Source organism: Haliaeetus albicilla, chromosome 27, assembly GCF_947461875.1.
Source record: "Haliaeetus albicilla chromosome 27, bHalAlb1.1, whole genome shotgun sequence".
In the NCBI taxonomy this organism is placed as follows: Eukaryota; Metazoa; Chordata; class Aves; order Accipitriformes; family Accipitridae; genus Haliaeetus; species Haliaeetus albicilla.
In genome coordinates this window covers 14,826,678-14,851,241 of record NC_091509.1, presented here as the reverse complement: position 1 = coordinate 14,851,241, position 24,564 = coordinate 14,826,678, and the positions used below count along the sequence as shown (strand labels likewise).

The 24,564-nt window shown below is 50.9% G+C and overlaps 2 protein-coding genes across 3 annotated transcripts; one reads left to right on the top strand and one right to left on the bottom strand.

The window, feature by feature from the left end:
* The first annotated feature begins 763 nt into the window (after nucleotides 1-763).
* SAP30L (SAP30 like) lies at nucleotides 764-12,238 on the top strand. The gene is made up of 4 exons (XM_069772943.1): nucleotides 764-1,275; nucleotides 3,187-3,309; nucleotides 5,060-5,158; nucleotides 7,134-12,238. Exons 1-4 carry the CDS (start codon nucleotides 1,090-1,092, stop codon nucleotides 7,260-7,262), a joined length of 537 nt encoding a protein of 178 aa, XP_069629044.1. The 5' UTR covers nucleotides 764-1,089; the 3' UTR covers nucleotides 7,263-12,238.
* A 9,676-nt stretch (nucleotides 12,239-21,914) lies between these two features.
* Nucleotides 21,915-23,851, bottom strand: HAND1 (heart and neural crest derivatives expressed 1). Of its 2 annotated transcripts, none has more exons than XM_069772496.1 (2): nucleotides 23,079-23,851; nucleotides 21,915-22,550 (listed from the first exon to the last, which is right to left on the bottom strand). In XM_069772496.1, the coding sequence occupies exons 1-2, from the start codon at nucleotides 23,589-23,591 to the stop codon at nucleotides 22,452-22,454; spliced, it is 612 nt and encodes a 203-aa protein (XP_069628597.1). In that variant the 5' UTR covers nucleotides 23,592-23,851; the 3' UTR covers nucleotides 21,915-22,451. The 2 variants fall into 2 exon arrangements, with proteins under 2 accessions (XP_069628597.1, XP_069628596.1); XM_069772495.1 differs by having other exon boundaries at nucleotides 21,915-22,553; nucleotides 23,079-23,846.
* Nucleotides 23,852-24,564: the final 713 nt, after the last annotated feature.

The window sequence follows — 24,564 nt, the reverse complement described above, 5'->3', positions numbered from 1 at the left end:
GACTCCTGCCTTGCCGACAGCAGGAGCCTTATGTGACGACGCAGCCGAAGAACAGGCATTTGTGGAGTATGTCGGCACGAGTTACGTTCAAGGGACTGGGCGAGAGCCGCAGGCTGAGCCTGGCCCTTTGCCGGCTTTCCCGCCGCTCCTGCAGCGTTCTGCTTCGGCTCTGGCCGGCTGGAGAAACCCGGGTTTAGGAGCCCGTGGGCCCGAGGCTGTGAGGCGGGCGAGTGCCGGGGCCGGAGGTTTGCGTTTGGGTCTCTGTGGAGCAAAAGAAAGGCCGGCGGCGCCGGGGACGTTTTCCCGCCTCCTCCCTCAGGGACGTAGGCCGGGCGGCCGCCCCGGGCGAAGGGAGCCGCCGAGTTTCCTCAGCCGCCTCACGGGGCAGGGAGGGAGCGCCCTGCGGGACGGCGGTGAGGGGACGGCCGGCGGTGAGGTGAGGTGAGGGGACGGCCGGGCCGCCGCTCCCCCTCAGCGCCCGCCGCGGGGGGGGGGGGGGGGGGGCACTGCGGTGTCCTGGCAACGGCGCGCGGCCGCCCCGCGCCTCTCCCCGCGCTCGCGCGCCTCTCTCCCGGCGACCTTCCGGCTACCGTGCGAACGCGGAGGCGGGTGGAGGGGGGGGGGAGGGCGGGCGGGCGGTGGCGGCAGACAGGCAGCGCCTCCTTCCAATAGACTCGCGGAGCGGCGGCGGCGCGCCCCGCCCCGCGAACCTCACGACCCAACCAGCGCTCCGCCTGTTAGGCGGGGCGGCGGGACTTCCGCTGCCGGGGAGGCGGTTTTGTGTGTGAGAGCGGTGCGTGCGGGGTCCCGGCTCCCCCGCGGAGCGGCGGCGCTTAGCGGGGCCCGGCCCGGCCCGGCCTCCGCGGCCACCGCTGAGGGGCGGCCGGCCCTCCCGGCGGCGCGGCCCCTTCCGCCGGCGCTGAGGGGGAGTCCCCCCCCCCTTGAGGGGGGCCCCTGCAAGAGCGGGCGGGGGGGGGGGCCCCCGCGGGGGGGCGGCGGGGTCCCCCCGAGGGCGCGGGGCGGCGGCGGCGGCGGCTCTTTCCCCGGTTCTCGGCTCCCCGGGCGGGGTGAGGGGCGGGCAGGTGGGCGATGAATGGTTTCAGCACCGAGGAGGACAGCCGGGATGGGCCTCCCGCCGCCCCCTTTTACGGCCAGAGCTGCTGCCTCATCGACGACGGGGACCGCTGCGTGCGCCCCGCCGGCAACGCGTCCTTCAGCAAGAGGATCCAGAAGAGCATCTCGCAGAAGAAGCTGAAGCTGGACATCGACAAAAGTGTGAGTCGCGGCCTCCGCCGGTCCCGCCCGCCGCCGCCGACCACCCCCCCGAGGGGCCGCCCGGGCGCGCCTTGCCGTCCCCAGCCCGCCACCGCACTGCGGTCCCTCCCGGCGAGGCCGCGGTCCGTGCGCCGCGGGCGGGCGGCGGAAAGTTTGCTTATCCGGCCGGCGAGTTGAGCTTGCCGATTGCCCCCCGGGCGGGGGGGTTGCCTTCAGCCCTGTGAGCTGTGGGGAGGGAGGGGGCGGCTTTTGTCGCGAATTCGGGTCCTCTGGACCGCGTTTTCCCGTCTTCGGTGTTACTGGGCGAGGGGAGGAGAGGAACGCGCTGCCTGGGTAAAGATACGGCTTTTCCTCGTGGCACTGGTTATCTCGGGAGGCTTAATGAAGAGGCACTGAAAACCGTGCTTGGGAGGAAAGCTCTCCTGCGGGGGGGGAGCAGATGATGTTCGGGGGTGCAAAGGAGCCAGCCGTCTTTGCTTCGGAGGCAGTAGTGCTATTTTAATTTCAGTTTCGTATTGAAAACCGCCGATGCTACTAGGGGAAATCGGCGATACGGGTTCCTATTTCAGTTAGGTGTCAGTGGCGTTGCTTTTTTAATTGGTAAGAATTCGCATTCTACTGAAGCAGGTTATTGAAACAACTATTGCATCTAAACCGAAAGGCGAGGCGTGCTGCCTCTTCAACAGGGCACTTGCGCGGTTGTTCGCTAATTGGCACTAAACAGCCCGATTTGCTGCTGACCGCTTAATGACATTAAGTGACAGCTGTCAGCTCAAGATAGAAACGGGTCGTTTGCCAAGTAGAGAACTAGGCAGAGCAGAGCAGCCCGTCAAGATTACAGAAGGAATGTCTCAGAAGTGACTCTGTTAATGGAATTCTGCTCTACGTGCTTTTCTTACCTGATCTTTAAAGATTAAAACCATTAAAAACAGAAAAAAAGGTGACATTTTGAGTCAGTCTGTTTGGCAACTTCCCCAGTTGGTTAGGTCGCTTTTGCACAGCCAAAATATGTCATGTCATGGGAAGAGGGTGACTCGATTTGAAATATAATCTCATTCTTAAAAAACGGAGTATTTCTCCTGGTTGTAGTCCTCAGCAGATTTGTCTAGTGGTATAGTCATTTCTCTCATTTTAGAAATTATTCTTTGTTGACAGGTGTAAGGCTTTAGAAATAAAAAGAAGAAATCAGGCTAATGAACTCAAAATGAAGGGGAAGTATGAAGTGGGCTGCATGAAGTGATTTTTGAATGTAGGGTGTCTGTGTCGTCTGAAGACATTTTTGCCTTATGGGTACCAAATAATTCTGATCATTTGTGGTCCTTTGTTGTATATATGCTAACTCCAGTGAGATAATGTTTGTTAAAAAAGGCGGTTCCGTGGTAGGATAAGCTATAGGAAAGAGGCAGTTTTGCTTTTGCTTTGCTTGTTTTAGTTGAGGTAATAAGCCAGCTTTTATTTGGTCTAGATTTTTAAACACTTGCATTCATGATCTCTGTACTATTCAAACCAGAAAGTTCGCAAGAGTGGAACAGAATAATATTTTTCTTGGTAGTCACCTGGTACTAAGTCCTGAAGCAGATGCACTTCCTCCAGACAATTACCTATTTTTTTCCTGACATATGATTGCAACCATAAAAAAGAAATATATTATCTGCAGAGGTTCAGGTTCAGCTGGAGCTCTCGAGTCCTTCGTTTTCTTTGCCTTTAGTCTTTGTAATGTCAATTATCTCTAAGTCAAGAGTACAGTATCAGGCCTGGGGTTTAGATTAGAAATTCCTTAATGTCATGAGGCAATCAGTCATGCCAGTCGTGAGGGATGCACTCTCTAATACTGGTGTCTAAGTGGCTGCTGTTGAATGCTGTTTCTACAGTACCTGTTTTGATTGCTTTTTCACCACTTCTGATTCTTAGGTGAGACATCTGTATATTTGTGATTTTCACAAGAACTTCATTCAAAGTGTCCGAAACAAAAGAAAGAGGAAGACAAGTGATGATGGAGGTGACTCTCCTGAGCATGAAACGGATGTCCCGGAGGTTAGTTGGTGCCAAGTGGGTGTAGGATGCTTTACCAATTTCAAGCATGTTGAATTTTGGCTTGGATGTTTTCACATATCAGGAAATATTTAAATTAAATTTAATTTAAATTTTAATTTAATAATTAAATTTAATTTAAATATTTTAAATTGCAAGTCCACTGAAACTGCTGTGGAGTTACTCTCATTTTCAGGAAGACTTTTTCCTGATGTGTAATGTCCAAATTTTCTTCTTCACCCCTGTATGAGTTCCTTGCCCATGTAAAGTAATTTTCTATAAAAAGAGGTATGATAAGGTAACTGCACAGCTTCATGTACGTACTGCTTCCAGAGAGCTGTTAAAAGAGTATTTGACACTAATTCTTTTTTAAAGGTAAAAATAAGTGATTTTTGGTGGTGTCTGAGGCCCCGATATGGTTCTTCGTTACCTAGCATGCATCATTTTGCAAATACACTAAAGAATCCAATAGGTCAGTTTCTCTATGTTTAGGTATGTGATATCCAGGGGTATTAAGCTTCTCCAGACCTTTGCATATATGGCATTATGGGCACTATTTAAAACTACCTTAAAATCATTCATAACGTCTCTTTATTTTCAGGAAATAGGCCGGGTTTGGGATTTTTTTTTTCTGTGTTACAGAATTCTGGAATAGTCTGTTCTCTGTGCCATTGTGTGCTGTATGTGCTTCGGTGATGTTTCTGGTATTATTGACGCTGCAAAAAGTTGTGCAGAGGTGATGTTTGCGGAGGAGATGAGTTCTGGCCACGTCAGCAGAGCCCTCTGCTGGAAGTGCCACCTGCGTTGTTGAAAGGCATTTTTCTTCTGAAAAAAAAACCCCACCAAGAATCATTTTGCCAGCAAAGCTGTGTCTTGACTGCAAAGCTGTGTCCACACACCTCCTGTGTGGAGGTGCTGAAACAGTAGCAAGTTTGCAGTTTGTTTTGTTTGGTTTGGGAGGGGGGGGGTTAGGATACTTGAACTTTTGTTTTAGCTGTTTGTGTTTCCAATCTAGGAGGTTCTCCATCAAAACTTTTCCATACAGGCTTTGCCTTAGTAGCCAGGATGATGGGTGCAAACCCAGCTGGCATCTAAAAATGTTAGCACTGTAGAGCGTGCAGGGTATTTGGTGGTTAGAAACTGAGGGATGCATGTCACCTAACTGAATAGGGAACTCTGCAGTGTGTCAGTTTTAATGTGATTTTTTTTCTTGGTTTTCAGCAGAGATTCCTTTTGTCCTTGAAACATGGCATTTTCCACATGATCTTCATCTTCCTTCCTGTAACCTCCCCCGCCACCACCCTTGCTTTTTAAACTGTGCACTTCCCATTGAAGTATTTGAATTTCATTTCTTCTCTGTCTCTGTACTCTGTTTTATGTCACAAGCCATTTGTTCACTGCCTGCTAAATTGATATTTCATGTGTGAGCTCTTTAAACCTTGTGGGAACAAAAGGTTCCCCTTTGCTTGGAGGTTGCAGAGGTGTAATTGAGAGCAGAAATTGGCCAGCAATTCTGTTGACAGCATGTGAACCAGAACGAAATTTTGTATTTCCCTGAGGCTATTTGCGTCCTTTAGCATTAACAAATACAAAACATACTTAGATTTGTCAGTAAGGCAAGCCGATGTGCTTCTGAACGTAGGCAAGGAGCAGTCCTGTTGAGGAAGGAATAGTTATTTTTAGATAACTCTACATTTCTGCCTAATAGAAGCTAAAGGTAGTGCTCATCCCGTCTTCTCTGCATCACTTCCAGGTTGACTTGTTCCAGCTCCAAGTGAACACCCTGCGACGTTACAAGAGACATTATAAGTTGCAGACTAGGCCTGGACTCAACAAGGCTCAGCTAGCAGAAGTAAGTGACGACAGAGGTCATGTTACCTCTGTTATTAAAAAACTTTTTATCTCCTCTGCTCAAGTGCGCATTTTGTGGACGCTAATACCTGTAGTGACTCTCTCGCTAGTATGTACCCTGTGCCCTGCGAAAGGTTTCAGGGGATGACGCCAACAGAAAGCTGTGTGCTTGTTTTCACCTGAGACAGTCATGGAAGACATTGAAGCTGGCTCTTGAAAGCATGTTTTAGTAACTTGCTTTTCTCTGCTTCCTTTCCCTCCTTGTTCATGGTCACAACCCGTTACCTTTAGGGAGCAGAAACAGAACCTAGTTTCCAGTGGCCTGGGTGTTAGCTGAAGATAGCTGTTCAACTGAAACTCAGACTTACACACTCCCAGTCACCTTAAGTGCCCCTGTTAGTTTTTCTTTCCTCACAGGTGCTTGAACTGGTTGGACTTGCTTATTGTTAAAGGCAGAATCGCTGACCATGACTTCAGATTCCTTCTTTCCCTCCCTTGTGCTGATGTCTTATGATTCTGTATTAAGTCAATAAAAGGCCCTTCCCTTAAGGCCCTCTGCTGCTGCTTTCTCACCATATGGGGTACTTGTTAAGAAAGAACTCTCTGTATCTCTCTGTTATTTGGGCTAGTTGTGCTTGGTGTGCATCTGCTCTGCTCTCTTTCCTGACTTGATCCGAAGGCAGTTTGTGGGAAAAGTCTTCTCTAAACTTGAAAAAAAACTGTAGCAGTTACAGAATGGTAACATGGTTGATTTTTGTAAGCTGAGGCTTTCACAACTGTCTGCCCAAAACTGTTTTGCTTTAGCTTTAAAGAACAAAAACCAGCAGACCAAAAAAGACAGCAAGATACTGTCTTGCTCTCTTTCAAAGTCAACTAGGGAATAAATATACAGAATATAGAGAATGTGTAGTGTAGTGCATGTAGGAGTAAGTTGAACGAAGCAAGGTGGGTGTATGTCCTCATTAGTAGTTCTGCTTTGTCATGTTCTAACTTACCAGTTCATAGTCTCTCAGCTACCTCCTGCCATGAAGGACTCCTTGCTTAGGCAATTTACCATGAATGTGCCCAGGAGGGGAAAAAAAAAAAAAAAACTACTATGCAAGCGGAAAATAAAGGGAGCCTAACTTAAAGTTGTCACACACTTCCCAGATTTCCTGTGAAGTCTGAGCAGCTTTGACCCTACGCTGGATCCTCGTCCAGCTCCCATGCTTGAATCACTGCTGCCTGAGGCTCTTAGACTCCTGCTGCTACCCCACCGTAAGGAAAACTCAAACTTCCATAAATCTTCTTGGAGTGACATATTGCTCAGCCTGCATCAAAATCCAGTTCTGGAGCTGTGTTGGGTACCAAAAAAGAGCTTCTCCATATTAGAAGCAGATCTCATCCAGCTCCAACATGTTTTCTACATTCATTTTCTGAGGAAAAAGCAGCTAATGGTTCAGGGCTTACACTAGTGTCAGAGAGGAGTAGCCCTAACCAAATCCTAACTATCCCATTGCAAATCCCCTGGTGTTCCTTTTAGTGAAAACTTATGCAGTGCGTTTTCCTTTGGACTCTAAAACTTTGCTACATCTGGTTGAAACAGCAAAGTGTTTCAATATTTCTGACACTCTCCTTTAAAGTATTGAGATGCAGGGAAGACTTACTCTCCAAATAATCTCAGCATGAAATGTCGCTTAGGAGAGGCTGTGCTGCTTTGGCAGGAGGACATTCTGGCTTCCAAATTCCGCTTGTAGGTTGGCTGCAAATACTGCTGACATAGCAAGACTATGCTATGTTCGTATGCACATTCCAGCTGTAAAGAGAGAGAGAGAGGTAAATGAGGACTGACAGTTTGAATTGGTGCATGTTTGCCTAGAAGTATATGATGCTCAGTGGCCATAAAATCGTTTTTGGAAAGTGAAGAGAAACTCTGTTCTGATTATTTCTACTTTTTAATTTCAGAATTTCTGTCTCTTTACATGTTGTCCTTCTAGACTGTCAGTCGTCACTTCAGGAATATTCCTGTGAATGAGAAAGAGACGCTTGCATATTTCATCTATATGGTGAAGAACAACAAAAGCAGGCTGGACCAGAAATCAGAAGGTAGCAAGCAACTAGAATGAAGATTAACAAGACTTGGAATAAGAGAGACCTTGAAGGAACAGATGGTATTGTGCATTTTAGGTATATAAAAACTGATGAAGTATATTGTAAATTTTTTTTTAAAATGCAGTAAGTCTGGATGACAGAAAAAAATATAGACATTCTTATCAGGAGTATTTGAAAACATGTGCCCAGCATGTTTCTGAAGACTTCTTCCCCTCATTTCAAAGTCACATTGGAATAAGGAAATGAGGATAATGGGGAAACCAAGTAAACCTGTAGGACTGTGGAGTTTGTCAACTCGGTGTTTTAAACCATTTCTGGAAATCTGCATCTCAGTGCAATTCAGATCACAGATGGAATTTTTTCACTGAATTCAGGCTGCATCACAAACCACCGTACAGTTTGTCTTGGCGCAGGACTGGAATAGCGGCAGAGATAAAATTCATTGTCAAGGTGCATGGGTCAGAAGTTTGTCTGAAGCCTGCTCCACACCTACACATGCTCTGTCTTGCCTTGAGTCAGTGCTTCAAGTCCCAAACTTCTACAAATGCTCCAGCTCACCAAATCTACTCCAGTGAACACTATTTGACTAGTCTGAAATTGACTTTCTTTTTTTTTTTTTTTTTTTTACTATTTTTCCTCCTGCCCCCCTCCGACATGGATGCCAAACAACTCTCTGCAATCTCTTTTTCTAATTTCTTTTATTTAAGAACTCACTAATTAATTGTCTGTAAGCATTTAAAAACTTCTGCATTTCCTCAGAATGTGGTATTAAGGCAAATACAGCTTATTTGCTGGGTTTGATCATGTTGGTAGAAGGGCTCATTTAATTCACTTTTGCATATTTCCCTTGTATTCAAGGCTCAGCGATGGTAGGTGAAACAATGGCTTAAGACATCTGTCTCAATCTCTGTATCAGATCAGGTATCAATCACAGGTGATGTGAATTTTATACTGAAGCTAGTCTGTAGCAGGTGTCACAAAACTGTTGGGTGGATTAGTGGGCTCTGCAGTCTCTGTTTAGTATAAAGCAGACTGATGCTAATGGGTGTAGCACCATAACCAGGGTAGTGAACTGACTGGAGCATGATGCATTTCATCTGTCTTTGCAACAGGCAAAAAGTATCGAAGAACTTGCCTTTTGTGAGCATTACGTGTGCTTTCATAAGAGCTGTGTGAGTGGAGGGTGGCATGCTGGTGCTCTTTAACTGGGCACTGTAGGAGGAGATCACTCTGATTTTGTTATTTAAAGCCAAGGTGTCCTTACAAATAACACAGTGCTTATTTTGGCAAAAGGAGCTTATAAAAGTGTTGGTTGTGACTGACTGTTCTCCAATGACCTCAAATTCTATTCAAGGGGATCTCATGATTTAAAGCACCACTCTATTTCTTTGCTGTCCTAACCAATGTCTCCATTCTGTTACAAGATGCCAAGACTCCACATAGAGAGTATATTCTCAACAAGCCTTAAGCAACGAACTGAACAGTAGAAAACTTTGGCTAACATTTTGTCAATGGCAGGTTTTAATATTCCAAAATTGGATGAAGCTTTGTTGAAGAGCTAAATACACAGGTCATGATCCCAGCTTAGTACTGCATTGTGTTTCGTAAGGCATGAAGGGTTCACATAGCGAAGCTCTTGTTGAAGCTCTCCCAGGGTCTCTTTAAAAATCGCCACAATTTAAAGCAAGCTGTTCACATCAGCTCTGAAGTGTTTGCTAATACTCCAAAAACATGTTCAACAAACTTCAGCATGTCTAAGTCCTGTGTCGTACGCAGAAATACTCTGTTATGGTACACGTCCCATTTGTGAAGTTTTGGGGAGTGTGATTGTTTCAGCGTTTCCTTGTTCGATTCAGTATGGATTTTAAGAACATCAGACAAGAGAGAGGTTCAAGGAATGAGGAGAGAATGTCTTGTGTCGGTATTTCATGAATGTTTAAAAATTTCTGAATTATGCTGGTCCTTTCCTTATTGAAAGGGTGGAGTAATTCCCACACCAGTCAACATGATCTGGCTTCTCTCATTCAGGACAGGTAGCTAAAAGGGTACGTTCTCTGACTGCATGTTAATCTTCAAAGTGCTCATGTAATCAGAGGATATTACCAAGGAGAAATGAGTTTCTGAGTTGAGAGGATTATGCCTCATTGTAACTTCTAGACCAAAACTGTAAAAATGTAGTTTGTTTGGGATTTACTTTTTTGTTGTTGTATTTTGTTTTGTTTTATTTCTAAGAGTAAATAAATCTGTTGGGGTGTTTTAGCAGCCAGCAGCAAAATGATTCTTTTCAAGGAAATACGGTGGCAGGTTCCATCTGTTCAGGTGTATTCACTGGAATGCTTTTGTGCAGAGGTGGTATCCAGGAAGCTTTTTTTTTTTTTCCTGAAAATAGTCAATTGATGTGAAATGTGATCCTTGTTGGTTTCACTCTTAAAGCAATTATACTTTTTTGAAAAAATTCTTAGTGAAGTGTGATGATGAAGAGATGTTTACCAGCCATTAGCAGTTGTTTATAAGGTGGAAAGCTTGGAGGCAAGACACCAAAGAAACAGAAGAATCTTTGGCTGTCGGACCCCATGGCCTTATAAACCCTTGCAAATGCCTTATTACCTTGTTCTCAACTTACCTAGAGCAAAACGCCTTGAGCAGAAGAAAGCCGATGTCTTGTTGGAAGGGTTAGCCACTTTATGGCTCCCATGCTATGAACTGAAATCACACGTCAATTCAGTAGCAATATCCATGTTCAGGGTGCCTGTGATTCTTGAAAAGCATTTAGTGTCTAATAACCAGAAAACGCAACAATGCAATTGTCGTTCTGTATAATACCATTCTGTGTATTTGATTCCTTATGCTGCATGCCAATTAAAAAAGACTTTCCAACTTTTTGTTTTAAACTTCAAAGTAAATGTGTTTGAACCTCACACTTGTGAAGCCATGAGGTGGGACATTTTCTCAGCACTTTCAGATGGGACTTGTTGGAAAGGTAGAAGACCCAAATCGCTTTGGCTGGTATGATAAGATTATTTTTTTTTTCTTTTACATTTTGCTTTTCACAGATGGGCCTTAAATTCTGTCTAGCTTTGAACCATGGAGCACAAGCCTTGGGGGCTTGGAGGATGACCAGATGTCATCTTCCATTTATAATAGTGGAAGCTTATTTCTTACAAGGCTGCATAGGTGACATTCACCCTGGGGCAGAGGAATCGCCTTGGAAGCCCTCCAGCCATTATACAGCCTAATTCAATTACATAGCCTAATTCAATTCTCATTGAAGAGTTGCATTAACTTCATTAGACTTCTGAATAGATCCAAAGCCATTAGTATGAAATCCAAATAATGTGGAAACATCTCTTCCGGGGTTAATTTCATCCTGTATGCTGACCCTCTGCTCACTTTAAGGGAAGAAGAAATCATTGCTGGTAGTTATCGGCTTGAGCTCAACTCAAGGGAGTTGGAAGCATGCGAAGACTTGAGTCAGTGGCAATCTGATGGCTGAAAAGTGCAAATGTATCCAAGGAGGCTGTGTTAGGATGCAGTTTTTTTGAATTTCTGCATCTCAAAGAATATTGTATATCAACCTGAAGTAAATGATTGCATTAAAAGCTAATGTTTCTTTTGCCAGGCACTTTAGATGCTCAGCCTGAGAAAAGCAGAGTGGGCAGGTTTGTACCACTTGTCCCCAGTACTCTGGTGTCCCAGTTTTCCTTAGAAATGTGGCTGTAAACCGCTAGATACCCTAGTGTGCAAGACTTGACCAAAACATATCAAGTCTGGCATTTAAAGTTAGTCTTAAGTGCAAGCTGGATTCAGAGAGGCTTTGAAAACAAGAGCCGAAATAATCCACAGTAAGTGTGAGTTTTCAAGTGGGTCATGATGGCACAGAGAAGATGAAACAGGATGTGGCCCACAGAGAGACTGAACAAAACATGCTTCCACGGTTAGCAGCGAGGAGGAAGATTTCTTCTGTGTTAGCTCTTGTAATGGATGTTTTATGAGAGGGGAAGAAGGGGGGAGCTGTGCACTTTACATCTTTTGGTTGAGCCAAATGTAAATACCAATGGGAGATCTTCAGCAGTAACTGCAGTTGGAGGGGAGAGAAATGGTCTGCAGGGGGACTGTTTATTTAGGTTCGCAGATCCTTATACTTCCCTAGAGCACTAGAGTCACTTTGCCTCTACAGTTTAAAAGAGTGGGTAATACAAGGTAGCCAGCCTCCTGTACAAAAGGAGTCCTTGTACTGCCCCAGAGCATTGACTGAAGAGTCCCAAAGGTGAAGGAATGTTGTTGATGCCTCACTCCTCTTGTCACTGATGCCCTTTAGCCATCTCTAGCTTACTGAGCTAGGGAGTTCTCATTTTCCACTTTCAAAGTGCAAATGAACTGTTATGATGTAAGATACTCCTTGCACTTTTCACAGCTATCCCTGGTCCTCGCGTTTTCGACTTGCCTGTGAACACATCTGTTTGGAATGAATTAAATGGTTGAAGAAAGTGTGGGGAGAGGGGGGGGCTCCTGCCTTAAACCTGAACTTCCCTTGCAAGCAACTCTGCAGGCCATCCTGTACATCAGCAGGCTCCAGGAGCCTCTTACTTAGCTGAGCCCTAACAGGGCTGGGTTTACTCCTGTCTTAGCTGCAGCTCTCTGCTCCGCAGCTAGAGTGCAGGTAGGTGAATAGCAGGTAACTTGCAGAATGGCTTGGAGTCCTTTAGCAGGCTTACTGGGAGAGAAAAACTGTGTTCCCTCTTCTGTTTCTGGCCTCCATGTGTTGTGCTGATCTTATGCCAAATGTTTTGGACACCTTGTATTTTTAACTGTGTAATATAGCTGTGTATTGTTAAAGCAACTTAGTAACTTATAGCAAAAACTGTAGAACTCATTTCTCTGAGGTGTAGGAAATGTCCTGCTTCCACTGTGTATGAGACTTTAACTCTGTACTGTCTGACAAAGATAAAATGCTGAATTTCACTTTAATAAATGATCTATCTAGCAACAAGGCCTATATTCCCTTCTGTTTGCCTTTCTGCCCTTAGCACTTTTGGCTCCAGAGCCAATGGAGTTCTGCTTTGCATGGATGTTTTGTGCCAGACTTCTTTGATACACTCTTGTTTCCCACCCACCTCTCCAGGGCTCAAAATATTGCAGACGTGGAGAGGATGGCACTGCTGACTAGGATATGTCACGCCTGAAGTAGAAAACTCAGGTGATGGGAGATTTTGTGACAAACCTGTGTGGGTTGCGCAGGCGCAAATCATGGAGTCTTTTGAATGCAACAAAAATACAATTCACAAGAAAGATGGAGGTTGTTTGAGAGCCAAATGACCTTGCGTTTTGGGGAGTGTTGGGCTTTTCTATGATGGGGATTTTCACCCCCCGTATCATGAACAGTCAATCAAGTGCAGCATCTCATTTGATTTGTATTTCCTAATGAATCTTCTTTATGTCTAGTTCAATCCTGTGCTTCTGCCTCCTCCTCAAGTATACCCTTCCCTATGCTTCATGCATGACTTCTAGCTCCTGTTGTCCAGAGTCGAAGCTGCATGCCTAGCTGACAAGGTGGGTGCTACTCCAGAGCAGTGCTGACACATAGCATCCTGATGCCAGAAACTGGGGCTCAAACACTTGTTCTCCTGAACCCTATCATGGCATTTCCTGAGGCTCTGCTGGCAGTGTCCTGAGGCATGCTTTAGCCTTGATTTTTAGCTAGGAAAGAGGTTGTAGTGTAGCTTTTCAGATACTTGGGCTTTCACAGAGGAGGGTAATAGGATGTTGAGAGCTTTAAACTCAAAATACATGACCTGAATTTATCACTGTCAAATTAAATTGCACTGTTGATATGCAGTAAAGATTTGCACAGATAATTCCCCAAAACAATCCCACAGCATTTCCTGTATCTGTATTCCTTGGTGCTGTCCTACAACCTACTGACCTGTCTCCTCATCATCGTTCAGTTCATGTCAAGGGATAAAATTCCCTCTGAGAGGAGGGTGGCAGCTTCTGTTGCCGCTGTATGGTGACTTCCAGCCGTGCAGAATGTGCCTATTTATACTGCCAGTGATGCATGCAGGAGACACTTGGTCCCCCCTGTCCTACATCCCAGGGTATTAGCTTTCAGTAGCAAGGGAGTGGGGACCGCAGGGAAGAGACCTTAAGGAGCTGAATCAAATTGTGTTGATGTTTTGCTGTGCAAAACAATCAGTGATCATTAGTTATGTTTGAGTCTAATATTCTCTTAGTTAAAGACTGACCTTGATGTGTTGGAGAGCTGGGGCAGACTGAGCTGGCGCATCAAAAACCGATCCCAGTGTCCTCAGTGCCTGCATTTGTGGACATGTCTGGAGGCGTTTGCAATAACCAGGATCATTTTGTGCAAGGCAACATCTGCTGTGCTACAAGAGTGTTGTCCCTGTCTTGGAAAACTCTCAGTTGAAGAAGGCAAGACCAGAGGTGACACAGGTGGGTGCCATGAAGCAAGGAGCAAGGGTGGATCACTTTACAGGGCATCACGTGCGTGTTGTCAAGCTTTTTTAGGAGGTATCAGGGAAAAGTCTTCAGGTGAGAACAAGGGCAACATACCCCAGTGGAAGGGGAAGAGATGTGTCATTTGCATTCCCAAATTGGTGACTGTGGGCTCTTCTGCCAGCACAGTGAGAAAGTGTCCTGCCCAGGGAGGAAAGGCAGAAGGGCTGAAGGAGGACAGCTGTAAGCAGCAACCTGTTGTGCAGGTGCTGTCTTTAGCATGAGAGGGTATAATGGCAACTCCGGTGATACAAATAAACTCTTGTCAGTCAATCTGTTATTTGTATAGGCTGATGAGTAATGCTGCTTAATGTCATGTTTGCTCCCAGCCAAGAAACCCACAGAAGATTTCAAGCTCAAAACCAAGGAGGAACCCGCTCAGTCTTTTTAACATACACTGAGAAAGTAAGCAACCGCCAGATTGATCTGATGAGCCTAAAACTGCACGTCCCTCTGCCGTGCGAGGGCAGTGTTAGCTCAGTAACCCAGGTGGTGGGTGCTCTGCAGCTGCACCTCGGAGCCCAGGGCAGCTGGCGGGGGGGACCAAAGCCATTTTCCCGTCCCGAAGATGCCTCCTCGGTAGAAGCTGGCCGTACTTGTCAGAAACCAGAAGCAGGATTATGCTGTAGTGGGACATGGAGATCATAAAAATGGTTTGTTTGGGTTGATTTTTTTTTTCGTGGTTGGACATTGAAATTGAACACGTCCGATTCTCTGCGTGAGCCGTCCTACGGCCTCCTTGCAATGTTGATGGAAACCAGGCTTCGGCTCTCTGCTCCCCAGCAGAAAGGGCAGTGCAGAGGACTGGGGAAAAATGTGAATGTGGATTTAATGGTTTTATGTTTTAGAGATGTGGTTGAGCAGGCTGAGTGTGCAGGGGAGAGCCTTAGGGCTTGCTTTTCTTTTTTTACTTTATTTTTTTATTTCCCCTGTATCCAATAAGGGATGACTGCACGGCTCTGCCAGCACTCAATCTCACTTTGCCAGGAGCTGGAGCTGATTTCACATCTCTTATCCTAGCAGGCGGTGTTGGCTTCTTCCCTAAGTACCTCAAAGCCCCCTAATGTGCTTTTACTTAATTGTTTTTGGAACTTTCTCCAAGATCTGTTCCCTTTACATGTTGCAGGAAGTCCTCCATGATCTCTGCGGCATCCTCAGCAGGGAGCACCGTGGTGCCTGTGGAGAAGAGCAGGGACTGCGAGACGGGAAGAAGGAAGCATCAGGTAGCTGAGATGGCTCTGCTGCTTCTCCCACCACATGTATGGACTGCCAGGGACCAGAGAGCACAATGATGGACACCCCGTTAGCAAGCTCACTAACCCAGGTTGTGGTCGCAAAGCAGAGGAGTCCAAGAGGTGTGTGAGCATTGCCTGTGTCTCTTCCTGGTCTTGATGCCTGTGTGGGCAAGTCAGACTTTAGAAAAGGGAAGGTGGTGGGTTGTATCCAGTGGTCCTGGAGCCGCCTCGTTTGTAGCTCAGTTTGGTGTCTGGGTTTTCGCCAGCTCCTGCGCCTGTTGAGCAGACGGCAGGCCGGCAGCCATGGCCTGGCAGGCAGCCCTGAGCAATCTGATCTCCTGTTTGGTGGCTTGCCGTCCAAATTGCAGGACCTTCGTTGGGCTGGGGTGGGAAAGGCAGGCGCCACATCCAGCCCCTCTGCATGGAGATGTGGGGGAAATAGCCCAGCACCTTCTCATTGTTCCACACCCACCTTCCCAGCAGAATCAGGTTGTTTAAATTTTCCCTGGAATTTCCAGTGGTTTACTGCCCATGAACCCTGACCCTCATGTCATAAGCATAGCCCTTGGTGCGCTACTGCTGGCCTCAGCTTACCTCAGCTCTCTGTGTCTCTATTTTCCTGGGTGTAAAAAGCAGGTTGAAGGCTCTTCATTGGTGCAGTGATAGCACTGGGTACAGACAGGGCTTTTCTTATTAGACTAGCACAAACTACAGTGCCGGGGAGCTGCTGTCCCTCACCAAGCTATTTCTTGTCCTCCTCCCTTCTCTCCTTTTCCTGATCCTATTTTCCCCACTCCTCCCTGCTACTCATCTGCTCCAAGTCTTCACGCATTCCCCAAAGCAGGCCAACAAAGGTGTCTCCACAAGGGCCTTCCCACCTCTTTATGCCACGTTCCTAGAAATAGGAGCCCAAAAGGGTGTTGGGTGTGGAATTGCGTGGGTTTATCTCTAAGTAGCTGGCTTGGTTCCTGGCTGTTTTGTAGAGTGAGTTGTTGAACACAGCAGCCCAGGCTCGAGTTTGAGTCAAGCTGATGAGCTTCAGTGCAAAGCCTGCCCTTCTACTCTCCATCAGACACAGGACCGAAGTAGTGGAAGCTGAACAGTGAAGGTGAGCAGAGGAGGGAGTTTTGGGGTTGACGCAAGCTTTGTGCACTAGCTCAGACTTGTAACTCCTTCCAGCTTCTCAGTTTGGGAAGGAGTTCCCGGCTGAGGCAATTAAACCAGCCTCCTCTGGCCCCCACGCCCCCCCCCCCCCCCGGGCTGCTCCTGCGGGTCAGTTACAGGCCATGAGAATTTTGTCAAGGTAGCTGCAGTCTAAGGAAAAAAAAAATCCCTTTTCCTCTCAATTCCTCAGCTTTCAGCCACTAGTGACGCCACAAATTCCCCTACTTCTCTGGTTACTGTAAAGTCTTTCAGGGTGGTCAGGACCTGAACTCCTCATGCAAAAGAACAAGCAGGGAAAAAAGCAACTTTGCAAGCAAGGACCTTCCCTGCCTCGGGGATCCATCCCAAGGAATCAGCAAGGCTCCAAGTGCATGCTCTTGCTTTGCAGTCCCTCGGCTCAAGCCTCCAGGGTAACTGCTGGTCTCGCACTCCTCTCGCCAGTAAATACTCTCCTACCAGCCTGCGCTTCCCGCTTGTGCTCCAGCAGGTCCGTCTGGCTCCTTGGCCCTTCTGATCTGCAGGCTCCTGGAGCTGCGGCAGCTCCAGGTTTGCTGTTGCGCTTTAGCTTTGGAGTAGCCAGGAGAGACAGAGCTTGTCCAGCATCACACAGCTATGGAGATGGCACAGAGTGGTGCTGAGCAAAGTGCCCGGCTGTTTTTACCCCTTGCCCTGAGCTGTACAGCACTGATCCTCCACCAGACAGACCCAGCTCCCAGCCAGCTTCCACCCTGGACCTTAAATCCAGCTGCTGCGTGGGACACAAGTGGGTTGCTGTGCCATCCCACACCATCCAGCTTCACCTGAAGGCTGTGCTGAGATGGTGTGGGAGAAGATCAGCAGGAAATTGGCAGCAAAGTGTCGTTGCTGCCAGAGAAGATGCTCGCTAATGGGATTGCTCCACCACTGAGCAGGACAAGGATGGGTCATTCTGCAGAAAGGCATGGTGAGCACTTTTGCTAGCCCCACACCAAGCACATGAGTCTTGTGAGAGGAGTAAATACTCACTTCTCCCAACACCCTGCACTGGGGAAAGGGCCTTCATGGAGGGGAGCAATGAAGGTTGACTTTGGAGAGGTAGGGGCATGGGGTGGACGGTGAGTTTGTCTGTTATTTGAAGGATGGCCTTGGGACCGGGGTGCAGTGCTCTTGGTCTTCTCCCAGCACAGGCAGCTGCATGGAGAAATGTACCCTGGGCAGACCTCAGTGCTAGCAGAGACAAGCAGGGACAGCCGTAGGGGTGAAAACCCAGAAAGCTTGGTTTTATTTAAAAAAATAAAATAGAAGAAAGAAAAAAAGTTGGAGCCTTCATCTGCCTTGTGGTTCCAGAGTCTTCCCATGCCTGGACATCACTTCTACAGCTATGGATTGGAAATGCATCTTCTCTTTAAATGGGTCTCAGAATCACGTGACTCCAGAAGCATGGAGATTTGACGAAGAACTGTTGCATGTCATGAACTTTGCAGCTGAGGGGGCCTCTGCTGGACAGAAAACCTTCCCACCTGAGCGGGTACTCCCAAGAGACAGTCTGACTTGGGAGCCAGCAACTGGGCTGAGAGGCTCCGAGTGTTGGGAGAGGATCAAAAAGCTCCCCTGGCAGTAAATCTTTCACTTGCCATGTTACTCACTGGGGCTTGTGGCCATTCCTCCGAGGTCAGCCCCGGGTCAGGATTTCTCCTGTCTCTTTAGCCCCCAAACCTGGAGATTTTTGTCTTATCTTTGACGCCATCTTGACACCGAAAACAAATTATGACCCAATTACCCTTGCTGAGAGGGGCTGGGGCTACCTTAAATGGCCAGAACTACAGGCGCTTCCTTAAGAATGGGTAATTAGAGTGGGGAATGGAGCAAGAACTGGGGGGGGGACCCCTGCCATGGGGGCTGCCCTTGCCCCCCTGCTTGGCATGGCGAGAGGGGACATCCCATCCAGCCCCATGCCATCCCGCCCTACTCACTCTAGCCCAGCCATGCTGCACCCTTGGGCTCTGGAGAGGCTGGAGCAGGGATGGGGCTCCCCGCTGCTCCCCACCAGCGAGGTGTCCGGGGGGGTTCCCCCCTGCCCCTTGCCTCCCCCAGCCCTGTGTCACCGGCTGGGGCCAGGCCAGAGAGGCCCCAGGAGGGGAGGCAGCAGCCCCGGCCCTGGCCGTGACCTTCGGGGTGACCTTGAGCGAGTCCCTGCCGGGGCTGGGGTCCGGCTGTGCCCCTCATCCCGAGCAGGGACATTCCCATGCTCACCCCAGGGAAACGGCGAACACCAGCATCGCGGCCCAACTGCCGGAACAACCCACCTGGAACTTAAAAAAAAAAATTTCTTTTTCTTCCCCTCTTTCAGTGACATGAAGACGCGCTCTCTCCTCTGCTGTGTGCCTGGGCATTTCTTGCCCGGGCTTGTGCTGTTTTGGGGGCCGACACGTGCTGAGCTGGGTCCCAGCCCGCAGCCTGGACCGTGCTCGTCTGGGGGCTGCTGCCCCAGTCTCTGCCCGGGGAAGGTGGTGTCGGGTGCGAGCGGAGCCGAGTCCCTTCCAGGATCCAGCCCGGGGAGCGGGGAAGTGGAGCTGTGCAGAAACATCGGACACTCCTCTGGCCTTGCAGGTTTGCTCCAGGTACCCCTGCACTCCTGGGTGAGTGGGTGGCTGGGGCTGGGTGTTTCTTTCCCTTTTTTCTCTTTTTTTTTTCTTCTTTTTTTTTTTTTTTGTCAGATTGGTATTTTATTTGGCTCCATACTGTCTACCGAGCTGTCCAGTGTAACCCTTCCCTTGCTGCTTCTGAGATAAGAATAGGCTCCCCCGAGATCAGATAAACAGGCCCATAAATACCTACAACAACAACAAGCAGGGTCTGGGCTTGGCAGGAAGGGTAAAAAAAAAAAAAAAAAAGGCAAAAAGGGAGCCATTTCTTTGCACACCAAACCCCAGACTGTGAGGTGGCAAGCACCCGACAGCCCCTCTGCCCCCAGCGTTTGCCCCCTTGGCCAAGGCAGGGGGGCGAGGGGCCAGGCAGGGCAGGCAGCAGGGCAGCCGGGTCCCCTCCACCGTCCCTCATGGCTGAATTCCAGCGGCAGGGGACTCGGCACGGCACGTATGATGTTGCCCCAGGGCCAAGCGATCCCTGCGTGCATGTGCTTCTGTCCGGGCAACTGCAGACTCAAGCCTGCGTGCCGGGAGCGTGATGCTTCCCAACGGCATCAAGTTCACGGCAGGGTCGAGCCGGAGGTGTGCGCAGGGCCACCTCCCCTGGCCGATGTGCTAGATGGCCAAAAATTTAAAGCTGGTGGCCAGACAGTTCTTCTTCCACCCATGTTTGGTGCAGCCAGCACCGGGACCCCTTCCACTGCCTGCCGGAGGCTGCCGGGACACCTCTCCCAGCCGCTCAGGTCTGCTGCCTGAGGAACAGAGACTGTCCCCATGCAGGGCTCCCACCCCCCCTGCAGCTCCGCTCCCTTTGGGGGCGAAGGGGGTGACCCCATCCTAGGCTGAACCCAGTCTCCAGCTCAGCATCGACACCCCTTCCCAGCCCCGGAGCAGCGGAGCCGCCTGTGTGGTGCCGAGGTGGGGATGGAGCTCACTGCTTGCAAATACGCTCCCCCCAAAGTGCACATTTTGGGGAGCAGTGAAGCCCTGGGGTACAGAAATGCTTAGTGGCTTTTTTCACACGCGCACACAAAACACTGAGCCAATCTCACAGGAAAATCCCCTTGCTGGGCAGGGAAACCCTCTGCAAGCATGGAAATGGAGAGTGTTTTCACTTGGAAAACCGTGAAGGAGTGAGGGAGGCTGGCACGGGGGAGTCCTTTCCCAGAAGTTTGCAGCCGGCAGGTACCACCACCAGAAACTCGGCATAAGAAAAGCAACAATCCTGCGGGTGCAGGCAGAGCATCGCCCCGGCTGTGCAGGGTGCCCCCTTCCCAGAAGGAAAGCTGGAAACCCACAAGAAAAAAATCCACCGGAGGTTTTTAGTGGGGTAAGGGAGGGTGCCCAGGCTGCAGATGATGTCTCAGGTAGAGCCTGGCGTGCTGGGACGGACCGAGGACGCTGACTCCTGTGCAGTCCCCCCACCTTACACAGCAGAGCAAGTCCCAGGTCCCCGTTTAACCCTTTCTCTCATCCGATGCCGAGGGGCAGCCCCAACTGGTGCCTTATGGATACGGTGATAAGAGCTGGTACATGTAAACAGGATTAGGGCTGGATACATTTATGGGGCGCTGGATTATAATGTCAGTGATGGCTTGGGAACTTTCCCGTAAAAACCCAGCCCTTTTTAGGAACTGTGAAACTTAGCCCCAAATATCCTATTTTATAGCTGATTTTCTGTACCTTTTCTTCTTTCATTTTTTTCCCTTGAATGTGTTTGGGTTTCGAAATGCTCTATTCTAACTTCACTCGTGGACTTGGTGCTGTGCTAAACTTTTTATAGCCCAAACAAACAAAAAAAATACCACTGCACGCATTGCTCCGCTCGGGCAGTCAATTTTCATCTTGGCCTCATTCAAAGAGATCAGAAAACAGATCAGGGGCTGGGAAGGCGGCCGTGCAGCGGCTCTGAAGTGAGGGAAGGGTGATTCACGCAGCCCGATCATTCTGCGATCTTTAATCACACCGGCCATACCCCCCAATATTTGTGAGTCCATCCGTCTGTATTTGTGCACATGCACAAAGTGGTTGTAAAACCCAAGCTCCTTCCCCACGGGGCAGCTGGTGTATTTTTGGTGTGTGCGGCTGCACATGCACAGATTGATCGACATGTCAGCGATTTATGGATGTTGCATCATTATTTCTATACCTTTAGTTGCAAGCAAAAGCTTGGTTTAAAATAGAAAATTTAATGCTCCCAGCTGAGCCCTCAGATTAACCCTACAGTTAACATATGACTCTTCCCCATGCTGGTTTTCTTTGCCCCGAGCAACGGGCCGAGCATCAGGGTTTATCCTGGTGTCTCTGGGAATGGCAGCATGGCCAGGCTGGGAAGGCAGGATCAGGCCCTGAGCCCGTGCACGCACATCTTGGAAGCCACCCTTCGGTAACAGAGCTGTGTGTGCACAGAATAAAAGAACAAGGATTTGGCTTTAATTGTTAAGGATTATTAAGGATTTATGCCTGAGAGGTGACAGAGACAACTTTGGGGTGCGTAAGTGTTGGTGTTTCTGAGGCTGGTGGTATCTGTTGTTCGGACAGCGAGGAGAGGACGTTGTTCCTTCAAAATGTGGCCAAGGCAGGACCTAGGAGGGGATCCCTGTGAGAAAGCGATGCCAGTGCCAGAGCCGTGCAGGGGAGCTGCCTGGGCAGGGAAGGGGAGCCGATCCCTGGTTCTCTGCGTGGCAGCAATAAAACCGGGGCTCTACAGCTCCACGGTGCTCGTGCCATCCAGACACTGTAGAAGCCTGATCCTGCCATCCTTCCCCAAGCCAAATACAAGTCCGGTCCCTCTAGCAGGTCCCCTGGGTCAGGAGGGAAGGGGTTGTAGGGCACGGGCAGAATTTGTGCCCAGAATTTGTGCCCTGGGGCAGACATTCGCAGAGCCCTGCCAGCCTCCAGGGTGAGCAAGCACGGCATGAAGAAGTCCCGGAGGATCCCCGGGAGCTGCCTGAGCCCCACGGGAGGGAATTCCCTCGCATGGATCGGCCCCGCAGCAGGGCACTGGCTTCAGGGGAGTCCTTAATCCCGCAGCACCCCTCGCTCCTGCGGACAGGAGGGCAGGGAGCCCGGCCGCAGCAGCGCGATGTCTGGAGCAGGGGAAGGCGGAGGGGTCGGACCCGAGGCATAAAGTTTAAATTTTATTTTATTTAATTTTTTTTTTTTAATTATTCCGTTTTAAATACGTGGTGTGGCGCGCCCGGTCCCTCGGGAAGTGGTCATGCAGATCTGAGGTAGAAAACCCGGCACAGGAGTGTTCCCAAATGCACCTCTAGGTAGTTTCACCGCAGCCACACGTCGGTCAGGCAGCGGACGGGGACGGGGACGGGGACGGGCTTGTATTTACAAACGAATTTAAACCGTTTCAGCCCGGCCCGGGAGGGCAGGAGCCGCCGATGGAAGGAACAACGATTACTGCAAACGGGAGGAAGGGGCGAGGAGGAACGGGGGGGTGGGAAATGGCCCGGCCGGTCCCCGCTGCCGACGGGGCGGGCAGGATCCGGCCCCTCAAGGCGCCTTTCGCTTGTCTCCCGTGGAGCATCCCTCTCGGCGGGGTGAGCCTGGATGGGCTCCGGGAGCCGGGCCGGGCTCTTCTCCGACATTGCACATGGAGGGGGTGAGCGGGGTGGCGGGGTGTGGGGGGGGAGCGCCGTCGGGGCAGCCCTCAGGGGTTCAGTTCCAGAGCCCAGACCTGCTGGGGCCAACCCGTCCGGCCCTTCAGCTTCTTCTCGCCGTGGCCCAAAGGCTGCGAGTAGACCTCGGGCTGCTGCGGGAGAGGAGATGGGGAGCGGGAAGGGGGGGAGAAAGGAGCGGTCAGGAGCGGAGCGGTGGTCCCGGGCCGCCCGCACCTTGCGCCCGCCTCGGGGCTCCGAGCGGCTTTTATCGCCCCGAGGATAAAAAGGTGGTTTTTTTGGGGGGGGGGGTCCCCACCACCCCCATCCCGCCCGCTGCAGCAGGGAGAGAAGCGGCCGCCCTTGCTCCCAAACAGCACCCGCTCCCGCTCGTCCCGGGAAAGCGGCCGGGAGAGGGGAAGGACGAACCGGCGGGTCCCGGGGATTTATCCGTCGGGGAGAGCGCCCGGGAGCCCGCCCGGCTTCTCGGGGAGGGCTTTTCTCCGCCGAGGGTATTTTTTTAATTATTATTTTTAAGCTGGGGGAAAAAAAAAAAAAGGTTCCAGCGGGGCCGCGAAGTATTTTAGGTTTCTTTTCCCCCCTCCCCAGCCCCGGGGCTTTCCCCGCCCGCTCCCGGCCCCGGGGAGAGCGGGACAGCGGGGTCCCGGCCCGTCTCTTACCGTCTCCCTTTTCCTCTTGTTCTCCCTGCCGTCGGCCTTCTTGAGCTCGGCTTTGAAGCCCTCGGTGTCCCCGGGCTGGCTGTCCTTGGCCAGCACCTCCATCAGGTAGGCGATGTAGCTGGTGGCCAGGCGCAGGGTCTTGATCTTGGAGAGTTTGGTGTCGGCGGGCACGTTGGGGATGCACTCGCGGAGCTCGGCGAAAGCGCTGTTGATGCTCTCCGTCCTCCGTCGCTCCTTCTTGGGTGCCCCGACCCCTTTCCGCCGACCCAGGCGGCCGCTGAGAGTCTCCAGCCGTCCCTGGCCGGCCGGGCCGTACTCGGCGGGACCGTAGCTGGGACTTTGCCCGGCGAGCTCCGGGCTCACCTCGGCCGGGTTCAGCACCCAGCCGGGGAAATAGGCGCGCTCCTGGTGGCACCGCGCCGCCGGCCCGAAGAGGAAGGGGTCGTGCAGCATGGGGTGGTGATGGTGATGATGATGATGGTGGTGCTGCTGGTAGCCCCCCACCAGGTTCATCGTCCGCCCCGCTGGCCCCGGGGGCCGTTCTCAGCAACGTACCATGGCCGCGGCGGCCGGCCGGGCAGCGCTCCCCGCCGGGCGGCGGCGGTGGGGGGGGGAGAGCGGCTCCGGCGTGGGGCTGCGATGGTGGTGGCTGGCTTTGGGGTTTGGGTTGGGGTTTGTTGTTGTTGTTGGGGGGGTTTTGTTGGGGTTGGGGGTTGGTTTTTTTTTTTTTTGTTGGTTGTTGTTTTTGTTTTTTTTTTAACCCCTTCTGGAGCCTCCCGAGCCTGCCTTTATATAGGGCCGGGGGCCCCCCCCTCGCCGCGGAGCCAATGGGCAGGGGAGGATGCTCGGGGGGCCCCGGGGGGAGCGGGGCGGCGGAGGGGGCGTGAGCCGCGCTCTTGACTCGGTTTATTCGGGCTCACACCTCCGCCGTTTGCTCTCGCCTCCCGCCCTTGCTTGCAGGGAGAAGCGGGTGAGCAGTGACCCGATGGGGGGGGACGGACGGACGGACAGACGGACGGACCCCAGCCCCTGCCCCGTCGCCCTTCGATCCCCTCCGCTTCCCCGCTCCCCGGGCCGGGGGGATCCGAGCCCCCACGCAGAACCGCCGAGCCCTGGGGGGGGGGGGACGACGAGAGGCGGCAGCGGGTGCGGGGGGAGCCGAGTCGCGGGTGGCCGGACCCCCGACGGCCGGGTGGGCGCTCCGGGACCGCAGTGACCCGCGGAGGGGAGGCGGAGGGGTGTCTGTGCTTCCCAAGCTCCGGAGTCCCTGGCGGGGCCGGCCGGGCGGTGCGGGGTGGTCGGTACCGCACCCGGAGCGGGGGTCGTGGGCAGCCTCCGCCGAGGGAGGTGGGTGATGGGGGAGAGGAGGAGGAGGAGGAGGAGAAGGCACCGGAGGGAGGACGGGCTGGGTATGGCGGGGTCGGTGGTGATGGTGGAGGGGGGGTGAGGTTGCTCCCTGTACAGGGGGCACGTCGCCCACGCGTGT

Excerpts from the sequence above, each read along its gene's own strand:
- SAP30L (XM_069772943.1), top strand. The coding sequence starts at position 1,090 with ATGAATGGTTTCAGCACCGAGGAGGACAGCCGGGATGGGCCTCCCGCC. Across the intron at positions 1,276-3,186 it reads AGCTGGACATCGACAAAAGT|GTGAGACATCTGTATATTTG; the intron begins GTGAGTCGCGGC and ends TCTGATTCTTAG. Across the intron at positions 3,310-5,059 it reads ATGAAACGGATGTCCCGGAG|GTTGACTTGTTCCAGCTCCA; the intron begins GTTAGTTGGTGC and ends CATCACTTCCAG.
- HAND1 (XM_069772495.1), bottom strand. The coding sequence starts at position 23,591 with ATGAACCTGGTGGGGGGCTACCAGCAGCACCACCATCATCATCATCAC. Across the intron at positions 22,554-23,078 it reads ACAAGAGGAAAAGGGAGACG|CAGCCCGAGGTCTACTCGCA; the intron begins GTAAGAGACGGG and ends CCTCTCCCGCAG.